General features: G+C 38.6%; 1 protein-coding gene across 4 annotated transcripts in view; it reads left to right on the forward strand.

The window, feature by feature from the left end:
- The window catches only part of eys (eyes shut homolog), a 183,194-nt gene that overhangs the window by 146,472 nt on the left and 15,726 nt on the right, over positions 1–20,996 (forward strand). For all 4 annotated transcript variants that reach the window (XM_082557788.1, XM_082557789.1, XM_082557790.1 and 1 more), the window contains 2 exons: positions 3,653–3,876; positions 19,178–19,350. In XM_082557788.1, coding sequence (XP_082413914.1) covers positions 3,653–3,876; positions 19,178–19,350 — 397 coding nt within the window. The remainder of the gene's footprint in view (positions 1–3,652; positions 3,877–19,177; positions 19,351–20,996) is intronic.

Below are 20,996 nucleotides of genomic sequence, written 5' to 3' on the forward strand. Positions count from 1 at the left end.
CTTGATTTCTCACTAAACACTGTTATCTAGTTACTCAGGGCTGTGGCAAAGTGGCAGGCTGTAGTTTTCATTTTGGATCAGTTTCTTTTTAATTAGTACAAAGACAGGATACACCCAGCTATAGAGCTACTGTGTCAGGGTTCACAGCAGGCTTGCTGCTCTACTGGTGTATGAGACCAGATTGCATTCAATGCCCAGTAGCCGGTGCCGTAGGGGTATAATTACTCATAGATAAAGGGAATGAAGGTATACATGTAGATATATAAATACTAATAATATGGCAATCTTAAAATAATGTGGTGAAATGTAGTTGTTATTGCAGTACATTAAAGTGCTTAATAAGCAACATCAGTTAGTGTAGGAAAAGTAAGTTACAAGTAAGTTTCCTCAGTCTGGCTTGTTGCACTTTTCATGTTTACATTCTACACTGGTTATAGTTTTGTATTCTGTGTATATAAAGCTTTATTCTGGTTATATTTTTTATAGCTGTTGGTTTTCTCTGTCTTCTTGTTTTTGACGTTTTGTTACATGTATTTATATTTACATTTTCTTGACATTTTTGATTCATGTTAAACTAAACAGCACCACGTAGACCTAAGGGCAATGATCATTTCGCATACCCTTCACATACGTAATCATGGTTAGGCTCTAACCTGAAGACCAGTATTTTTTTCATCAGACAAAGGAAACAATCAAACTTTTTTGAAGCGTTAAATGAACATATCTATTTTCTGGCTTTGAAATATTACCTCTACTTATTCACACTCTATCCAGTATTTACTAAGCAGAGCAAATTGGCTTTAAGCCGCAATCAGAAAAAGTGCAGATTGGAGTAGCAATTTAAGCCAGCGAGTCAAACGAACAATTGCCAAATTTCTGAAAACAAAAGCACTTAGTTGATTCCAGTAATGATCAAAAAAATTTACCAAGGGCAGTACAAATTAGCACAGGGTCACAGACATGCATGAGTAACCTGCCGTCAGCACAAATACGGTTACTTTTAATCTGACAGGCATAATATACGCATATGTTTTAAGGTGTTTGTGTACAACTTCTGATAAATACTACAAAGGGTCATTTGTAGTACCATAAGTAGTAGGATTGATGTGTGTGTGCGTGCGTGCACGTGCGCTCTCCATGGTCCTGAATTGTGGAGGGAAAAAGAGAAGAAATAACTTGAAAATTCAATCTGAAGATTTCATGTGTGTCATGAAATATTTGTTGGTGTGAGGCATGCCATGAGGCCCTGTGACATTTGTAAAAGTAAGAGTCAGATCTTGTTTGACCCCTTTAGAAGAATGAGAGGGAGAAAATGAAATGAAGGTTTGGAAGCAGTGGGCTCGCTGTGAATTCTGTTTGGAGGTTTTAGGTCTTCCTTGATTTTTTCCAGCGTGTTTTTCTTTTAATATATATAACAATGTATCTGTAGCAATCTATAAGCTGTGATAATGTCCCCCTACTGCCAATCAAAAAGAAACACATGTAGCCCTTTTGACACACCCTCTCTTTTCTTGTTATAGCAGCAACTAGTGAAACCATGCAAAGTGTTAAAAGACAGAAATATTGTTTCTTTATTAGATAATGGTGCAATTACTAAAGCATTTTAAATAATCCCCTTGCCAAATGCTGTGGTCCGAAAGGGAAACACCTTCAAATATATATTCAATAAGGCTATCCACAAATAAAACACAGCCTTGGCTTTTAAACTTTTCACTATGCATCTTGAGTAAATCCACACAGTATGTTTTTTTTCCTTGCCCAAAGATGGTTTGCACTAGCCCAAAGGCATAGTTAACCTCGCCCCAAGGTTTTTGTCTGTTTTTATTGTGGCCAAGTTTTACTCATCTAAACTGGCCTTACATGTGCATAAGAAGAATATGAAACAGATTCCACACTGCCTAGCCCTGCCTTCAAATAAAATTCGAAAATGAGCACACTGCTCGTGTGAAAGCGGTGCTGTGGGTCCACTTACAAAGTCATGAATTTTACATTAGTGGGGCTTTTCAAATGGACTCTTCTCATAAACATGGTAAACATGCTTGAAGGCACCATAAAGTCATACATTATCATCAGCCCATCATCATCACACAGCTACAGTGAATCACATACAAGCACAGTTTAGCATGTTTTAAAAGCAGCCATCACGCGCTGCTTGTTTTATATGAATCCTAAGCTTTTTTAAAGATACTTTCAAGGTCCTTACAAGTGTGGCTTCATTGCACATACATTCACAGGAACCCTGTCATGCATGTCTCTTTATAGGCTTTTAAATCTGCAGCGGTTATGTCATTTAAAGCTTGTATTGAGCCAACGTCCTAAATGATAATGTGGTCTAACACTTAAGTGTCCCTTCACTGAACACCTCCACTTCAGCTGTCCAACACTTCCTCCGATGCCAGCAAGCAGTCATGACGAGTGCCAAGGATGTATACATTCTGACATGACTGATGTGATTTTGTAATGGCAGAGACGAAACTGGAAACAGTAATATTCAGTGTACTTTGAGCTCTTCATACTGTTAACATCCAGTATATTACATGACAAGGTTGCATTTTATCACTAGTGGCAAGTGGCAAATGAGCTTTTTTAATCTCGTAGTTAACATCCGGTGTCCATAATTTGACTCAGAAATGTTCACATCAACACATTTCTCTTTTATTATAGTTTGTTTTGTTTTATTACCCATAAGACCTCAGAGTAAACCACAGGAACAGTTAGAATCTTTTAGGGCAGAACTTGAAATCTTCTGTAGGTTGAAGAGAAATGACAAAATGTAAAGGAAGGAAATTTATACAGTACGATGGAATAAAATATAGGCACTTTTATGCTTATGTGATGTACTCGTTTGTAGCATTTTTGCAGACACAGCTGCAGTTGTTAAGTTGACTGTTACAAAAGAATAAGTTACAGGTTCACACAATTTCTCTATATTAGCCAAATGTTACCCAATTACCGCACATCAAAGGAACCTACCAGTGTTTTTTGTTTTTTTTAATGATCATTATCTCTAGATATGTGACATCCAAAGAACTGAAAAAGAAAACATTACTCGGTGCTCATATTTCTCTAAACTTACGAACGCATTAATTTTGATGGTTAGTCTCACATTAAACATGGAATACATTAAATGCCCAGAATCCTCACTTCCCTTGCACCCACTGTTTTTTTTCCACACGCCATCCACTGCCTTTAATTACCCATTAACTTCACAACTGGAGGATAAGTTTTAACATAACAGTTAAAAAAGGCACAACATTTAAAACAAACAAACAAACAAAAAACAAACATGGGGTCTAGTGTAATAATGTAACAGATAGTGTAACTGACTTATTAACAAGAATAAAAGTTAGAGTCTAGGTGATACTAATACCGCATTACACCAGAGGGTAACAGTAGCTGAGTCTGTTATCTTTCTTCTTCATCATCTCAGGATACATTAAGGTCCTAATAATGTAATAGCAGTAATAATTTCACACACACACACACACACACACACACACACACACACACACACACACACACACACACACTGTGTTTTCATACCTTTGTGGGGACATCTAATTGACATAATGCTTTCCCTAGCTGCTTACCATAATATATACTGCTGATCACTTATGTGTGTTAATTATTTATTTATTTATTTATTTTACAGGGGACCTTTGGACCCATATTTCTTGGGGATGTTTCATCTCGGTGGGACATGCATGACAAGAGTGAAAAAGCAGAGAAGAGATTCATTGGTTGTATCAGAGAACTTCAGGTCAACTCAAAGGAGATTTACCTGATGGGTGAGGCAGTTAGAGGGAGAAATATCAAGAACTGTGACCCTCCTGTCTGCCAGCACTTTCCTTGTCGTAATGGAGGAACTTGTATCAGGTAACGGGTCACTTTTTACCCTATTAAAGTTTACTTAATTATCTTTAAACCTGAAAGGCACAAAGAATATAGGAAATCCAACTGTCCTTCTTTATGGAGTAATAATACATTGGACTCAGTAACTTGACGTGAACTGCACCAGATTTGTATAGAAGACTGAAATTGCCAGAATCAAAAACCAAGAAAAAAAGAAAATAAATAAATCAGTATATAAATTAGAATGCCATTACATGCATAACTTGAATGTATCACATAAAATAATGTAATTGAAACCAATGTTGGTATTTATGTAAATATGGCTATTCACTAACCAATTCTTAATGCAAAACTCATCAGTTGTCAGCCTTATTATATCAGCACTGATCTAATTCCAGTGTGGGCGTACTGGAGGGTAGCTGTGCTCTATGGAACATTGGCTTGTGCCGTGCTATCAGTGCAAAAACAACAAACAAACAAACCAAAAAAAATTGTAACTTGATTTTTTGTTTTATTAAGCGAGAAAAATATTTGGCAATTTCTATGATAAACTGTCATCACACGACAGACATTTTTGTCTAGTTTTGATCTAAATTAGCAATTTCTGCTCTTTCTTGTATTCTAGCCACAATGATGCGCGTTATGAGTCATTGAAATGTCTGTAATGACGTCTGGAGCAGGCGGGTCAAGAACACTTCATAATGCTGTCTTTCTGCAGTAAACAAAAATAATTTCAATTAGCAAGCTGATTTATTTTTCTTCTTTTAATGGATGATGGCCTTCTCAGAAAGCTTGTACCAAAACACTGATTGCACTATGAACAACACAAAGAAAGGGGGTTCAGGTGAAAAAGCAACTGCTGGCTTTATTATATTGCTTTCCCTCAGCTTTTCCATGTCATGGATTCAAAAAGGTGCTGGGAACATTCCTCGGAGGTTTTGGTCCATATCTTTATGATATCATCACACAGTTGCTGCAGATTTGTTGGCAGCACATCCATGATGCCAATCTGCTATTCTGCTTCCCTAAGAATCTCTATTGAATCAAAATCTGGTGACCTTTGGGTACAGTGAACCCATTGTCATGTCCAAGAAAGCAGTTTGAGCTTTGCGACATGGCAAATTATCCTGCTTGAAGCAGCAATCAGAAGATGAGTACACTGTGGTCATAAATTGATGGGCATGGTCAGCAATAATACTCAGGTAGGCTGTAACATTTAAAAGATGTTTACCTGAGGCCCAGGTATGTCAAGAAAAAACCCTTGCCGCTATAAAAATGATGGTCTTACCAAAAATAAATTATTTATTCTCAATGATCCCAACTAAACCGCCACAAGATTGGTTCAGATCTCTAGATTCATATATGTCCAAATTCCTTTGGAAAGATAAACCCCCACGTATAAGCTTAAAAACACTACAAAAGACCAAGGATAAAGGAGGATTAGAACTACCTAACTTTCGGCACTACTTCTTAGCCAACAGGCTTCAATTTATCTCAGGATGGCTAAAACATACCCTCTTAGATGAACCTTGGCTAGATGTAGAACAAGCACTCTGCAATAATCTAGAGATTTCAGACCTACCATTTATCAGCTCAAACATCCAACGACATGAATGCTTTAAAAGCATCAACATCAGCTCTTCTCTGACAGCATGGTGGGAGTTTCTAAAATTGACGGCGTCTTCATTAATCCCATGCAAACGTACACCTATCTGGAACAACCCTGACATATTACAAAACAATAATATGATAAACTTTTCAGATTGGAGTGGTAAAGGAATCAAATATTTAGAACATATACTAGAAGGAACAGAATTTATTTCATTTGACGGACTAGTTACACAATATGGGATCAACAAGAAAAGATTTTTAGAATATCAACAAATTAAATCCATAGTAAAAAAGAAATTTAAACCGGGTCAAGTTGAACTACAAACACCACCAAGTGTGGTTCAATTTCTTACTCTTAAACCCCCCAAATTACTATCCAAAATATACAGAATGCTTTCTAAAACAGATGAATCAATATCACTTCCTATTGCAAAATGGGAAGCGGATTTATCAGTTAACTTAGACCTAAACTTCTGGTCTCAGATTTGCTTAAAAACCTTTCATCTAATTAGAAATCCCAGTCTTCAATTAATTCAATACAAAATATTACATAGAGTGCACTATACAGGTCATCGGATGTTCAAGATGGGCTTTACGTCTACCAACAACTGCTCACACTGCCAAACCAATTCACCGGACAATTATATCCACGCTCTTTGGTTCTGTCCACCAGTTCAGAAGTTTTGGCGCGAGATATGTGAAGACTTATCGAAGTGTCTGAAATGTAACATTCCAACTTCCCCCTTAGTGTGTTTGTTGGGCAGCTTAGATAATGTCACTTCAGAAAAGAATATCGCCCATATGGTTTTCACTGCCCTATGCATAGCCAAGAAAACAGTCCTCATGAAGGCAAGGCAAGGCAAGGCAAGTTTATTTGTATAGCACAATTCAACAACAAGGTGATTCAAAGTGCTTTACAGAGACATTAGAAACAAGAACAAATAAAAAGCATGATTTAAAATTGATTAAAACAAGCAAATAACCTAACTAACTAATTAACAAACAAACAAACAAACAAACAAACAAAACAGTATATAAAATCAAAACAGATAAAATCAGAACAGTAGATAAAATCAGTAGTTAAATGTAAGTTTTGAAATTTAAGCTTAAAGTGTGGATTTGGTGCTTTATTCAAATGCAGCTGAGAATAGGAGAGTCTTCAACCTGGATTTAAATAAACTGAGTGTTTCAGCTGATCTGAGGCTTTCTGGGAGTTTGTTCCAGATATAAGGAGCATAAAAGCTGAATGCAGCTTCTCCGTGTCTGGTTCTGACTCTGGGAACTGATAAAAGACCGGATCCAGATGACCTGAGGGATCTGGATGGTTCATACTGGGTCAGGAGGTCATTGATGTATTTTGGTCCTAAACCATTCAGAGCTTTATAGGCCAGCATCAGAACTTTAAAGTCTATCCTCTGACGGACAGGCAGCCAGTGTAAGAACCTCAGAGCTGGACTGATGTGGTCCACTTTTTTGGTCTTAGTGAGGACTCGAGCAGCAGAGTTCTGAATGAGCTGTAGTTGTCTGACTGATTTTTTAGGTAGACCTGTAAAGATGCTGTTACAGTAATCAAGCCTACTAAAGATGAATGCATGGACTAGTTTTTCCAGGTCCTGTTGAGACATCAGATCTTTTATCCTTGATATATTCTTGAGGTGATAGTAAGCTGACTTTGTTATTGTCTTAATGTGTTTTTCTAAGTTTAGGTCTGCATCCATCACTACACCCAAATTTCTCGCCTGGTTTGTGGTTTTTAGATGTATAGATTGAAGTTCTCTGGTGACCTGTAATCGTTTTTCTTTGGCGCCAAAGACTATTACCTCAGTTTTGTTTTTGTTTAGCTGGAGAAAATTGTGGCACAACCAGTCATTGATTTCCTCAATGCATTTACCAAGAGCCTGTACAGGGCCTCGGTCTCCTGGTGACATTGTGATATATATTTGTGTGTCATCTGCATAGCTGTGATAGTTTATTTTGTTGTTGTTTATAATCTGTGCCAGTGGGAGCATGTAGATGTTAAACAGAAGGGGTCCCAAGATGGAACCTTGGGGAACTCCACATGTGATACTTGTCTGAACTGGAAAAATAAAAATAATCTTAATTCTAACCAATATAGAAATTATCTATTAGATTACATTAGTCTTGATACAGCCTCTGCCACCACATCAGATCAATTGCTCTGGGCTCCTTTGATCAGCTCCATCCCCTAGTGGGGGTGGGGGGGTCATAGTTTGGTCCCGCCTTCACTGTTGTGATTGGTGTGGGGGTAGGGACAGGCTTAGGGTGTCGGGGGGTTCCCCAGGAGCATCTTCCTTGGAGGGCTCAACCCGGGGTTGCGGTCATGGCCTATTAAGGGCTCTGTTGGCTCTTAGGTGATGGTTTCCTCGTGGCTGCGTGCAGCGGGGCTAGGGGAGGGTCTGTGCTGACAGACGTGGGTTACTGACCTGGTAGCCTGGCTGCCCCTGGGTGGGTCCAGGACGGACGTGGGGTTCTGGGGGTGCTCGGTCTCTGGGCTGGGGCCCTGGCTGGGCCTTGGGGGCTTGGGTCCTGGTTGGTGTGTTGCCGGGGTTGTGGGCGGGTGGGTGTATGGGGCCCCAGCCCTGGCGCAGGGTGCCGCCAGTGCATCAAGCCACCTGGGGGGCTCTTCAGCTGGTGGGGGAGACTGTTACATCTTGCAGGAGGTCTCCTCTCTTCAGGAACTCACTCTGCAGGAGTGGGAGATACAGGAGAGGTGGAGGAAGATCTCAGCCTGGGCGTCTATTGTTTTGTGTAGTCTGGAAGATGAGTGGATGATGGGGTGGGTGCAGTTTTCTCTGTGGTGGGGTCGGGTGGGCTGTCCCGGGCTCTGTGGGGCCAGGCGGCGCGGCTGAACCGGGCCCTGGTCCGGATGGGCCTGGGACCCCTTAAATACAAGCGCACTCATGCTCACAGGTGTACACACGGGTGTTCACACACACAAACAACACCCTTTTTGGCTCCTACCTCAAAGCACACTGTGCGCTGTCCATCTTACGTGCTGCACAATAATGTTTAATATTTAGTATTTACTGTTATATTCCCATAGATCATCGTGATGTTGTTTATTCTATTGCTCTCTTTTTCTTCTGCTTGTTTTCTCTCTTTTCTTTCTCAACAGGTGATCCAGGTGATTGATATATGTATTTTTTGTCTGCTTATTTTGTTGGTTTTTGTTTTTGCCCTTCGTCCCTCTTCTCCGCTGTTTTTCTTTCCCTCTTTCTTTCTCCCCTTTCTTTTCCCCAGTCAAGTCTGTCCCGTATTTAGCAAGTGAAAATAAAATAAAATAAACAATAAAAGGTGAATCAAATAGACCATAACGGCAAGGCTGGGATGGTCTATTTGGTAAAGTAAATCCGTTGGGCATCTTTCTTCGCCTTTAGACAATAATTCTGATGGCAAAAGAGCCAAACGGGACAGGCAAAAACCGTCATTAAACCACCAGCAGCAGCAGCCTGAATCATTAATTCAAAGCAGGATGGATCTGATTAACATGTTTTTATGTTATATACCCCACATTTTGACCCAACCATCTAAATGTCACAACAGAAATTCAAGACTCAACTGAACAGGGAAGGTTTATCCAATTTGCGACTATCAAATTTTGATGATGCAGTGTGAAATAGCTTCAGTTTCCTCTTCTTAGCTGAGGATGAGTGGCATCTTGTGTGGTTTTCTGCTGTTGTAGCCCATCTGCTTCAAGGTTTGATGTGCTTTCAGAGATGCTCTTCTGCATGCATTGGCCATAATTAGTGGGAGGATTTTTGTGTTACTGTTGCCTTCCTGTCAGCTCAAAACAGTCTGACCGTATTCCTCTGATCTCTGGCATCAACAAGGCATTTCCCCCCTGAGAACTCCCACTCACTGAATGTTTTCTTTTTTTCAGATCATCCATTCTCTGTAAACCTTAGAGATGGCCATGTGGGCAAATCCCAGTAGATTAGGACTTTCTGAAATACTCAGGCTTGCCCTGCTGGCACCAACAACCATGCCAGGTTCAAAGTCACTTAAATCACCTTTCTTCGCGATTCTGATGCTCAGTTTGAACTGCAGCAGCTCGTCTTGACCGTGTCTACGTGTTTAAATGCTCTGAGTTTCTCCCACAGTATTGGATGATTTGTGTTAATGAGCAATTGAACAGGTTTGCCTAATGAAGTGCTTCTCAGTGAATGCATACTTCATAATTAGATCCTTTAAATCACTTTTCTTTTAAATTAGCAACATATTCACATTACATCTACATTACAGGTGGGTTGTTTTGCAAGCAATGTATTTGTACACATACTCTTGGGTGTCTTTCTCCAGCACAGTATGATATGTGAAAAGAGCAAGCCAAGGATCAGTCAACCAAGTCTATGACTTATGGATGAGGCCATGATGTCCAGACTTTTACTTCCTCTAAAGCTTCAATAAAAACACTGGACCCACAGTTCTTGTGATGCAGCTTTTGTTATGCTCTTCCTGTGTGGTAAATGTCTACATCTCTACATCATCCCAGAGTCTGTAACATTTGTTCTATTGAGAATTTCAAAATTTGAACTTATGAGTATTCTGCCTCAGGTCTCAAATCTCCTGAAATAACATGTTCTTGCTCTGAAAAGTCGATGTAAAACACAGGACAGTAAATAACAGGAAGTGCTGCTGCTTGAGTTCCTGCCATGTGATTGTTTGATTAGATATTTGCATATTTTGCATTGACAGCCAGTTGAACAGGTGCACCTCACAAATTGGCCAGTTAGTGTGTTTTGGTCTGTTTAGAGCTGTGATTTCTTCTAAGGGAAATGGATCCATTTGTCTCAGGTGTACTATTTAGCCTATTTTCTCTGAGCTTATTGTTTTGGGTTTTACGAGCCAAGATTTTAAATCTGACTTTATTGGTGTCATCAGTGCAGTCAGCTGTTTTCAGCTAAAAGGCTCTAAAATCTTATTTTCCATTGTCTGTCAAATATTACGACAAGAGGTATCAACCAGCAGGTAAACATACATTTACTGGATGACGGGAGTTATTTCTCCTGGGAAATGATGAAGTCAAATGAGAGAGAAAAGAAAAGAGATATTGGATTTTAATTCATCAGGTCATCAGAATGTGTCGCAAATGAAATACAGCGTAACATCTGCTGGATGTGTGATCTTCTGTCATCTTGAAAGGAGGCTGGAAAGATGACACATGGGTGTTGTTTACAGCTTCAAATTAAAATCTCCCTAAAAGAGTAATGTAGCCATGGCCAGTTAATTTTCGCTTTTTCGTGTCAATTTTCTCTTGTCCACTAAAGGCAATCGCTACGCCAAGTTAGTCCTGCATGCCGAGGTGAATATGCAAAGATCTGCTCTTCCTTTATCTTTATCTAGTGCAGCTCATCAGACTGCCATCAGGCCCCACTTACCAGCCATTTTGCCTGTCTTTTTAAATATGCATTAACTACACATGATGCTCTTTCACCTTAGGTAATCCAGAAAATAGTTGCTCTAAATGCCTTCTTCATTGTGTTATGACACTATCAATTAACAGATGCATTTATTCAACAGGAAATGAAAAAGGACACCATGAATATTGGAATGTGAATAGCTCCAAGAATACCAATTAAGAGCTGGTGGCATTGGCTTGTCATGTGCGAGAGACTGGGCCTTGCAATTATCTGTGTGATGAATACGCGTTATTGCAGTATCCTCTTGAACCACACAGCATGCGGAGGTCACCAGGAGTTCAGAGAGCTCTGGTCTATGTGGTAGTTGCCCTGAATTGCACTACTGCAACATAATAAGATGAATAAGGACTTTTATCAGAAGTTCAGTTGGGGTGATTTTTACCACTGCCTGCTTTTAATGTGGCTCCTGTTCATTTAGGCAAGTAGAAATATCAATATTAAACCCAAGAGGATAATGGCTTGTGGCTGCTGTGTGATACATACACATTAACCAGCCAGGCAATCAGCACCTGAAAACTGTGTCCTTTTTATCTTCAGTGCCAGCCCTGCGATGGTTGATATCTGTGTCGTTTATAAATCTCGGCTGCAGGTCACACAGGCAGATGTTATTAGACCGAGTGTCAATGCAGTTTATTTTCAAGACATATACACGCATATAATCCTATTTTCAAAAAGGTTAGAAGACAGTGTAAATATAAGCAGAATGCATGGATTTGCAAGTCATTTTAATACTTTGCTTTATTGATAACAGCATAAGAAAAACATTCTGTTTATATTTCAGCTGTTACTTGCCGATATTATACAGACTTCTACCACACAATTGTGTCAATGGCTTCCAGCTTTGCATTCAGAGACTTCTTTAGATTCCGTGATTTATTTAATGATATTATGCACCTTGCATAATTAAATAGCCACATTAATTGTGCACACAAACAACATTCTTAAATTGTTGAACTGTTCGCCCACACTGTGTTTTACAGCACCCTGAACCCATCTCCATAGTTACTTCTGAAAGCCTCTCTGCGATCCTCTTTTTATACCCATTTATTGTTTAATTGGAGGTAAATGCGCAGACCTGATTTCATACAGTTAGATAATAAGTCAAAAGGCATCATGATGATTAGATAGTTTTTTAAATAAGTGTCTTGTCCCTGGATACTCTTCTCCCTGACTGTGAGTGTCCTGCTGGGGTGCTGATGCTGATGGCATCCCAGTATGCCTCTCTCTGTGCGTGCGCTGAACCTTTTGAGTGAGCAGTTGGCAGCGCCTGAGGGTGTCTGTGGTTAGGCTGCGAGCATTAGGAACCGATGTTTACTCTCCCCAGCGAGGTCCTATTTTGTCTTTTTGTGCTTATATCTAGGCCTTGTTTGTCGCATAAGCAAAATTTGATTTCAAGGACTTTGGAAAGTAATACGGCAAATAATTTTCTTTATAAAATAACAGCTTTTATACTGCTTTTTTAACCATAACACAGGATTGTATCCCTCTGTCTTTGTCTAATTTAAAATTTCCACAATGATCTCAAACAAGTAAGTGGGGCAGATAGCATGACAGGAAAAAAATAATAATAATCAAGTTAGGGGGCAAAGAATTTTTTTCTCAGCCCTTTAAGCTTATTATCCAACATGTCAAGCTACTTCTTTAAGTCCATCTATCAAACCGGTAAAGTACAGTTGATGAGAGCTCTAACAAGGATGAAAATGACCCCAAAACCTAAAACTTGAGCTATAAAACCAAAGCTGAATTAGATGAAACATACTGAAATTCTGAAGGTAACTGCTGAGTTAGAAAATGATTCTCTGTGAGCCTGTAACTCTGACGAACACATTTCTAATAAAAGCATTTCTGATTTATTGTTAATGGAAACTTATTGATTGCAGCTGCTTTAGTGTATTCATCATGGAGTGAGATTGTGTGATCTTCTCAGGGAAGTAAAAGGAAACGAGCTGATGGTCTACAAGGATAGGATAAGGATAAAATGAACAGAGCACATTGTATTCACACTCAGAGGAGAATATGTGCTAATTGGTTGAAGTAGAGATGGCGCTTTGCTGATTCTGTGGTGGCCGTGTTTTGGTAGCACTCAGTCCTCCTCATAAGTTCACTTCTGGCAAGTGTTCTTCACAAAGAAAGTGCAACTAATTTTACCTTAATCAGACCTCCAGCTATGCTTGTTTCAAAGTATCTATAAAATAACTCAAGGTCCAAGAAACAATTATTCCACTTCAACATAAGAAGTATTCTGAGCACAGTTGTGGTCTCAGAAGGATATTTCCAAAGAAAGCTCGCTCATTACAGACTTTATTGCATTTGCGTCTTTGAATTTTGGAGGACGAGTGCGTTCAAAACAATTCTGTGAAGATTTTTTTGTTAACTTAATTTTTATGTTGGTTTGTTTGCACTAGTAAACATGTTTAAAATAAGTTCCTGTATAACCTTGACATATTATAAGTAACAAATAATGATAATAGGTAAATGGAAGCAAGTTGCACACAACTCAATATGAAAGGAAAATGGCATTCAGCATTTAAATTTCCCGTGAGATCTGTTTTTTTTTTTATCATTATTTTGACTCTAAATAAAGTGTAATGAAATACAATAGAGATTTTAACATGACATCTGTATCTCTCTATTGCTCTTACTAAATTCATTAATTAAGACTAAAACGCTAATGTGTTAATCAGTCTCTCAGTACTTTTTTAACACCCCCATCTAATGCTTCCTGCTGAAGATGTAAATCTTTTAAAAGGAGCCACATTTTAAATGTAGGTTAATTCTTCTTAAAGGCTAACAGATTTCCTGAAACAGCTGTGCGCTGTCACTCAAGCAGCAATAAATCCTGCATTTGCTGAGCGCTAACATGAGTTGTGGACAGATTTGATGCTCGATTGGCCTAAATATTGACTAAAATATTGATTTACTATTGACTTATAGTAATCTGCAGCGGTCATGTTCATTGCATTTAACTACCCTGAAAACACCAGTTCAGTGACGCTGGTCTTTCGTGTGTGAGAGGAAAAAACAGCTCAGTGAAAAAGGTTTCGGTAGGCTTTGTTGGCAGAAATAAAATAATGTACGGCAATATTTTTTTTTTTTAAATTAGGATTGGTAGTTGTGTTATGTTTCATAATGAAACAACTGAAGATTCTTGACATCAAGTATTGTTTTTGACGACTACCTCTTAGCCACAGTGTTTCTGGTTAGCCGGAATTCAAAATTGTAATGTTTTGAAGTTTGTTTATACCAGATTTCTCAGCAGAGTCAGTCGGCAGGAATGATTATGTGACTTTGTGAATGCTTCCTCAATGTGTTGCTGCCATGGAGAAAATAATGTCTCCTGTAGAACAGCCAAGAATTACAGCTGTCATGGATGATGAGCTCAAAAAGAGAGAAATTGATTGTATCGCTTTAAGAGCCTGACAGTGTGAGTGTGTGACAGATAGGCACAGGACACACAAATGTGAGTTTTACATGATGAGGACTCGCTTCACTTTGGGTTAATGTTATCTCTTGAAAACTTTCCAACAACTCAGCAGGATAAGTGCAACATGTTTCATCTCCTAAAAAGTGTTTTCCTCAAACTCTCTTAGAAAGAAGGTAGCTTTACCAACATGCTCATGTCCTTGCAAAATAATAATGATGACAAAATGTGTTGGTTACTTTTCGGTTGTTACAGGCTAGAAATGTTGTTATTTCACCTTTCATATATAGATAGGCCTATTTTTCTGCTGGTTCTTCAAAATCCCTGCAAGATTAAACAAAGTTAGGACATTTACACTGTAAATGTCCAAAAGGCTTTTGATCAATGCCATCATCAGACACTTTGTTAGGTCCACCTGTTTAACTGCTCATAAACGCAAGCATCTAATCAGCCAATCACATGACATGACATGTTTATATTGTCAAGACAACCTGCTGAAGTTGAAATCGAGCATCATAATGATGAAGTGACTTTGACTTTAGGTGACTTTGAATGTGTCATGGTTTTTAGTGGCAGACGGACTGGTCTGAGTATTTCACATCTACTGGGATGGCTGATAACAGGCTGATAGGAAGGCAACAGTAACTCGCATAACCATTAAGACCACCACACTGGATGTGGTCTTCTGCTGCAGAAGCTGTTGTGCTGCGTCTGCACTTTTGGGATGTGATAGAACAGGAAATTTTTATAAAGGATGTTCAACCAACAAATCTAAAGCAACTTTGTGATGCTGTCGCGTCTATATGGACCAAAACTTATGAGGAATGTTTCCAGCACCTTATTGAATCCATGCTATAAGAAATTGAGGTGCACAGGAAAGGGAACTCCAACCCATTACTACCAAGGTGTATGTAATAATGTTTCCCTAAGTGTATTTTATGTTCAAAATCCCTTGGCCAAAGATAATTAGAAGTCAGCTTACAAAACACTGTGGAAACACAAATATATTGGGTATGTATTTAGTGTATGAAAAGATGACATGTTTGAAATATTTTGTAATGAAAAGAATCCCAGAGGTACTGTACTGAACGTTGCTGTGTAACTAACATTTTATCATGGGAAATATATCCAGCCGGTGCCATGCAGCTCTTTACACAAACGTCCTTTTAGTGCAAAGTAAATGTTCATATCAGACATGAGGAGCAAATAAAAACTGTGTGAAAACTACGCTGCATACAGTTACTCTACCGTCAACTTAAATGCAATTATTGTCTGAGGTTAAGCTTCAAGACAGAAAACACTGTGAAATCTGTACAGCAGCATAGATTTTTTTTAATTATTATTTCTTTCATGCACATTTATGCATGCGTGTGTGCTCCAGATTATCATTAATTATCATTTTTTGCTTGTTTCAGATATTTTTCTGTGAGTAATACTTCAAATAAAACGTTCGCTTTTTCTTTCTTTAGTGTTCTCCTAAACACTGTATGTTCAGTGAGTTCTTGTTTCCTGTTGCAGTGTCACAGAGCAGCAACAAAACGCTCAAGTTTTTGTCCGTTATCGGTCCACTGTGTGCCGTGGACAAAGATAATACACAAGTTTATCACTCTCAGCTCTTACTACACACAGTTTGTTTAAATCACAGCATCTCTGACACGAATGGTAAATATAAACCTCGGTGTTACTGCTGATCAGACTGGCTGTTTGTCAGTGTAACGGGCCCGGGGTTGATGTGACTTTTATTCACTTATCATTTGAAATATGGGTTTGCATTCGATTTGTCCATAAACTGTGTCATTCTGGGCCTCCCGCTTTATCAGTGCAGCATGGGTCTAAATGCAAACACAGTCTTTGTGCAGTGTAGCTCCTCTCGTATGAGGTGCACTCTCCACACTCCTTTTCTGTGTTTTTATTAAACATTGGAAATTTCTTGCTGGTTAAGGAGTTGGTAAGTTTGCAAAAATGCAGCGATGTCAAGAATAGCTAATTCATGAGACATCACGGCAGTGCGTTCGGTTTTATTAGAGGACAATGTTCCACAAAAATTCTAAGGCTAAAGAGTTTTGCAGTATAAAATAAGACTTGAATAGATATGCTGGCATATTTCAAAAGTGAGAAGTTTGAATGTGAACATACTTCCAAAAGTGTTACTGAAAAGCACAGTTTTCTGCAGAGTGCAATGTGTTCTAGGTTGGACCATACAAATATTGTCTGATCCCTTGAGAAAAGTTCCTTCATGCTTTATACTGCCTTTCTATATGGATTTATTTCAAGTCTCATCTTTGTATGCATTTCTATGGCAGTATGTTTCAAAAGGCTCTGTGATGGAGACTTAACAAACATCACCCTTCTCCACCGGCAAGGAAAAGTTTGCAAGGTTGCCTGGAAGAGGTCAGAAAAATATCGAACAGCCTCCCGCTCGCTCAGAAGTCTGAGAATGTCAGGTCAAAGCCGTGTGTAAATTCCACTTCATCACTTGGCGTATAATGGAATTCAAGTTACAGATTAATTGAGTGAGGGAACAGACGCTTTCAGATAATTTTCCCACCCACCAACAAACAGAGCATGTGTAGTATACGTCCATCCAACTGGCTCTTTACATTCTGGAAAGCAAATGGTCTTTTAATCTATAAATGCTTTCATCCAGAGAGCTGAGGACTTCAGCCTTACTGTAGAAGTGTATTTGCATACAAACAAGCACTTAAAAACAAGCCCTCTGTAAATAACTTACTGAAATCTGAGAAATACATGTGGCTGCACATCTTATTGTTCTAGCTGACAGGAATATCATAAGCTAACCGGTCAATTATTCATCATTTTATCTGGTACTCATTAGATTAAAAATGTATGTCTTCTTTAATTATTTATCCAGCGTGTGTGCTGCAGCGGTAAGGATTCGATTGGCTGGAGATATGGCGTTATGCATTTGTGATTAACATATTCAAATTTATCTGCAAACATTACTACAATTTAGTAATCAGGGTGATTGCCTGTGGCAAATTAGAATAACCTTTTGTCACCCCACACATCAAGTTTTTGATTAGGCCAATTAAAACTCGAGTGTTGCTGCTCTATCTACACTTTACTTTTTTGGAGACAGAAATATCTGCAACCTGTTTTTGCACAAGTCATTTAACCATTCAAGCTTAATGATGTATCTTCCCTCCATTTACATGGAGTTTGGTAGGTTAAGTCTTTTTTCCTTTACTGCTTTTGAGGATCAAAATTGATCGATAATGAAGGTAAACTTAGGTCGGGCAGAATTTCGCGCGCAACTGATCCTTCTGTTAATTGTAAGCCGCGTTCAGTGATGGAGAATCGCTGCTTGCCTACAGATGGCAGCTAATTGTTTTGTGGTCTGTGTTTTATGAGAAAAGAGAAAGTTAAATATTAAATGTATTCTCGGCTAAGCCGCAAAACCCATGTTTGGAAAAAAGGTTAAAATATATTTTGGCAGTAAATGAAGCAATTGTAATATTATTATATTTAATAGTATATTTGCTATGTGGTAAATCATACATTCTTTCAAAGAAAAATATGTTTAATATATGCATCAAATAGCTGTAGGCCAATATTTATCATTTGTGCAGATATGATTGACATGTAGAAGTACATTTAATAATGAATATTTCAATAATTATTTTAAAAAAAAAACATTTTTATAAGTCCAGCTCAAAAAAATAGTAGTTAACAGTTCTACGAGTATATGCATAGCCACCTGTGGTGTGGCCCCTGGCTCCGCCCCTATTGTTCAACTGTCCAATTATCCTTTTTCTGTCCTCACTTTTCCTGTGCAGAGGTCTGGATTGTTGAATCGGTGTCTTTCCCTGCGAAAGCATCACGACAAACATGTCCACATATAGTCTCACTTACGTGTAATTTAGTCTCAGATTTTCTGTGGGAGAAATCTGGCGCTTCTGAAGGAAAACCCACACAATTTGTCTGCCACCAACATTTAAACACTGACACTAAGTGACGATGCAAGGGACAAATTAGCAGGATTCAAAGCATTGAATCAAAACAGCTGCAGCAGGAGGTGCAGTAGCATTTAATATTTAATTCTTCCTCTTGCAGGTTGTCAAAGCCTATAAAAAATAACACCGCCTGTTCTGTTCACTACATGACATTTTTCCATCTTTCAGTATTGCTTTAAAACCATTTTTCACAGTTGTCAGTGACACTGGACAGCTGTGCATCACGATACCTTAAACTAGCTTGGAATCAAGCAGCCTGCTAATAACCATCAGTTCAAGCATGATCCCTTTGTGTTTCAATATAGTCATATCAAACAGTTCTCAACTTTGATGACAGAACGTAAATATTTCATTTCTAGAAGCCATTTTCTCAAGGAGCAAAATATATTCTGCAGCACTGCTCAAAACACATTATTAATTTATAGATTTGAAACCCCACCAATGCTTCCTCTGTCTGATTTTATACCTTTCAGTTGTGCACATCTTCGAGCATCCTATAAAGTCCCTGTCTGGATATCACTTTGCATGCTAGGTCACCCTCTGCTTCTTGCCAAGAGAGAAAGTACACAATTTAATGGTGGAAATTAGACAGAAAAATCTGGTTTTAGGTTTTTTGACATGCCAAAAAATTCTGTTTTGTTTTGTTTTTGGTTAGCGTACATGTGATGTTGTACGCTAATGATGCTGGCTTCCTGCAGCTACTTCTATGATTCACACATCCAAACCTTTGGGATTTATATTTTTCTCCACCACTGTCACTAAGTGTATAGCCGACATCTCATGGATTGCATGCTCTTTTGAAATTATGCATTTCAGTGTGCGTAGTTTCAGCTTCACTCCACTTCTTATATGTTGTACGTGCTTGTCTGTACATTTAGTGATGCTGAGGATTGGTTCTGCGAGTGCCCCCCATTATACACCGGACGGCTGTGCCAGCTCACCTCCTGTGAGCGCAACCCCTGCAGTCACGGAGCCACATGCATCCCGAAGTCACCATTAGAGGCCGTTTGTCTGTGTCCCTATGGAAGACAGGGTCTGCTGTGTGACCAAAGTAAGTGATTCACAGAGCAGCTACACACGGAACAATGCAGGGCAGATGTAGCAGCTTCATTAAGAGAGTGATCTGCAGACATGTAGTGAATTAGAGCCTTGAGCATTTGGTAGAATCAGCGTCTGTTGTTAAATAAAACGATTAATGAAATCAAATTTTGCTGAAAAAGCAAAAAAATCTTCCTCCATCCATGGAGTCAGATAATCAGGACAAAAGTTGTGGCTACTTGTTTGAATATTTTAGCCTATTTCAAGTTTATAAGATCTTATTTCCCAACAGCTGTCGTTTCAGCACTGTCTCACATATATATTTTTTTCTTATGTCAGGCTGCTCCTCTGCATTAGTAGTGTTTTAAATGTAAGGGTTATAAGCAGTTTACTACAATAACTTTTGTGTTTGGTACTATTTGCAAATGTTGCTGACACTTAATTGAGAACTATCATGCAAATTTCTAACTTCCTATTTTTATTCTCAGACTATACTAGAGTAGCTTTGTATGATTCAGCGATCAAAACAATCCTTATAGCGACACAAATATATAAAATGTTTACTTAAATCTTTTAACAAGAGGTGCTGAAGGTTCTGCAGTGTCTTTTAAATTGACAAGGCAGGTTTATTAACTTCTCGTTAGTGATCATGATTGACTACAAGTCAGATTTGTTTGAAAGCACTCACTCAAATACTCAAAATAATGTGAAAATTCAAGAACTTACTGAAGATCTAAGGAGAATTGTAGATTTACAAAAGCTGGGAAGGTCTCTTGGAGCCATTTCTGGAATGCAAATTCAAATATCATCACTTCAAACAATTGTACAAGTTATTCAGATGTGTTGATGCTTTGCCAATGTTTGGAAGAAGAGCCAGATTGTCACCTTAAAATGAGAGAAATTTGATTAGGATGTTCAGGAACAACTCAGGAATCAACTGGAAACTCCTGGAACACCAGTGTCACTGTCCACAGTGAACTAAGTTTTACATCACCATTGACTCAAAGCAAGAAAGAAGCTGCTGCTCCAAAATCGAAAAGCCACATGCTTTCTGAACAAAGGTTTTATGATCTGATGAGACAAAGATTGTTTGGAGAAGTAAAGGTGATGCATTCAAACCTAAGAATACTGTACCGGCTGTCAAGCATGGTTGTGGTAGCATCATGCGCCGGGGCTATTTTGCTGCCTATGGTTCTGGGACATTGCACAAATTCTTCAACTTCACCTCAGATCAACAAATAGACAGTTGACAAAGTTGGATGTTCCAACAGAACAATGATCACAAACACACATCAAAACTGTTTTTTTGAATAGATAAATCAGGCTAACATTAACCTCACACAAGTGAAAATTTCTGGACAACCCTTAAAAAGCCAGGTCTGTGCCAGGAAACCAAACTATTTAAATGAACTCCACCAATTCTGCCAAGAAGAGTGGTTAAATATCCAGGCAGTCTTGTGCCAGAAGCTATCAAATGTTTCTGGTCAAGATGCAGCTTGCTGAGGAACATTGAACCACATATTAGTGGTGTTGTATGTATATATTTAAGTTTAATCTTGTATGTTTTAGAGAAAATCCTACATAAATTCAAACTTGTGCACCCAATTCTTTCTTTTTTACATTCATTAAAGATGTAAACTCTACCCACAATCCTAAATT

Source organism: Aulonocara stuartgranti (genome assembly GCF_965226115.1).
Source record: "Aulonocara stuartgranti genome assembly, chromosome: 13".
Taxonomy (NCBI): domain Eukaryota; kingdom Metazoa; phylum Chordata; class Actinopteri; order Cichliformes; family Cichlidae; genus Aulonocara; species Aulonocara stuartgranti.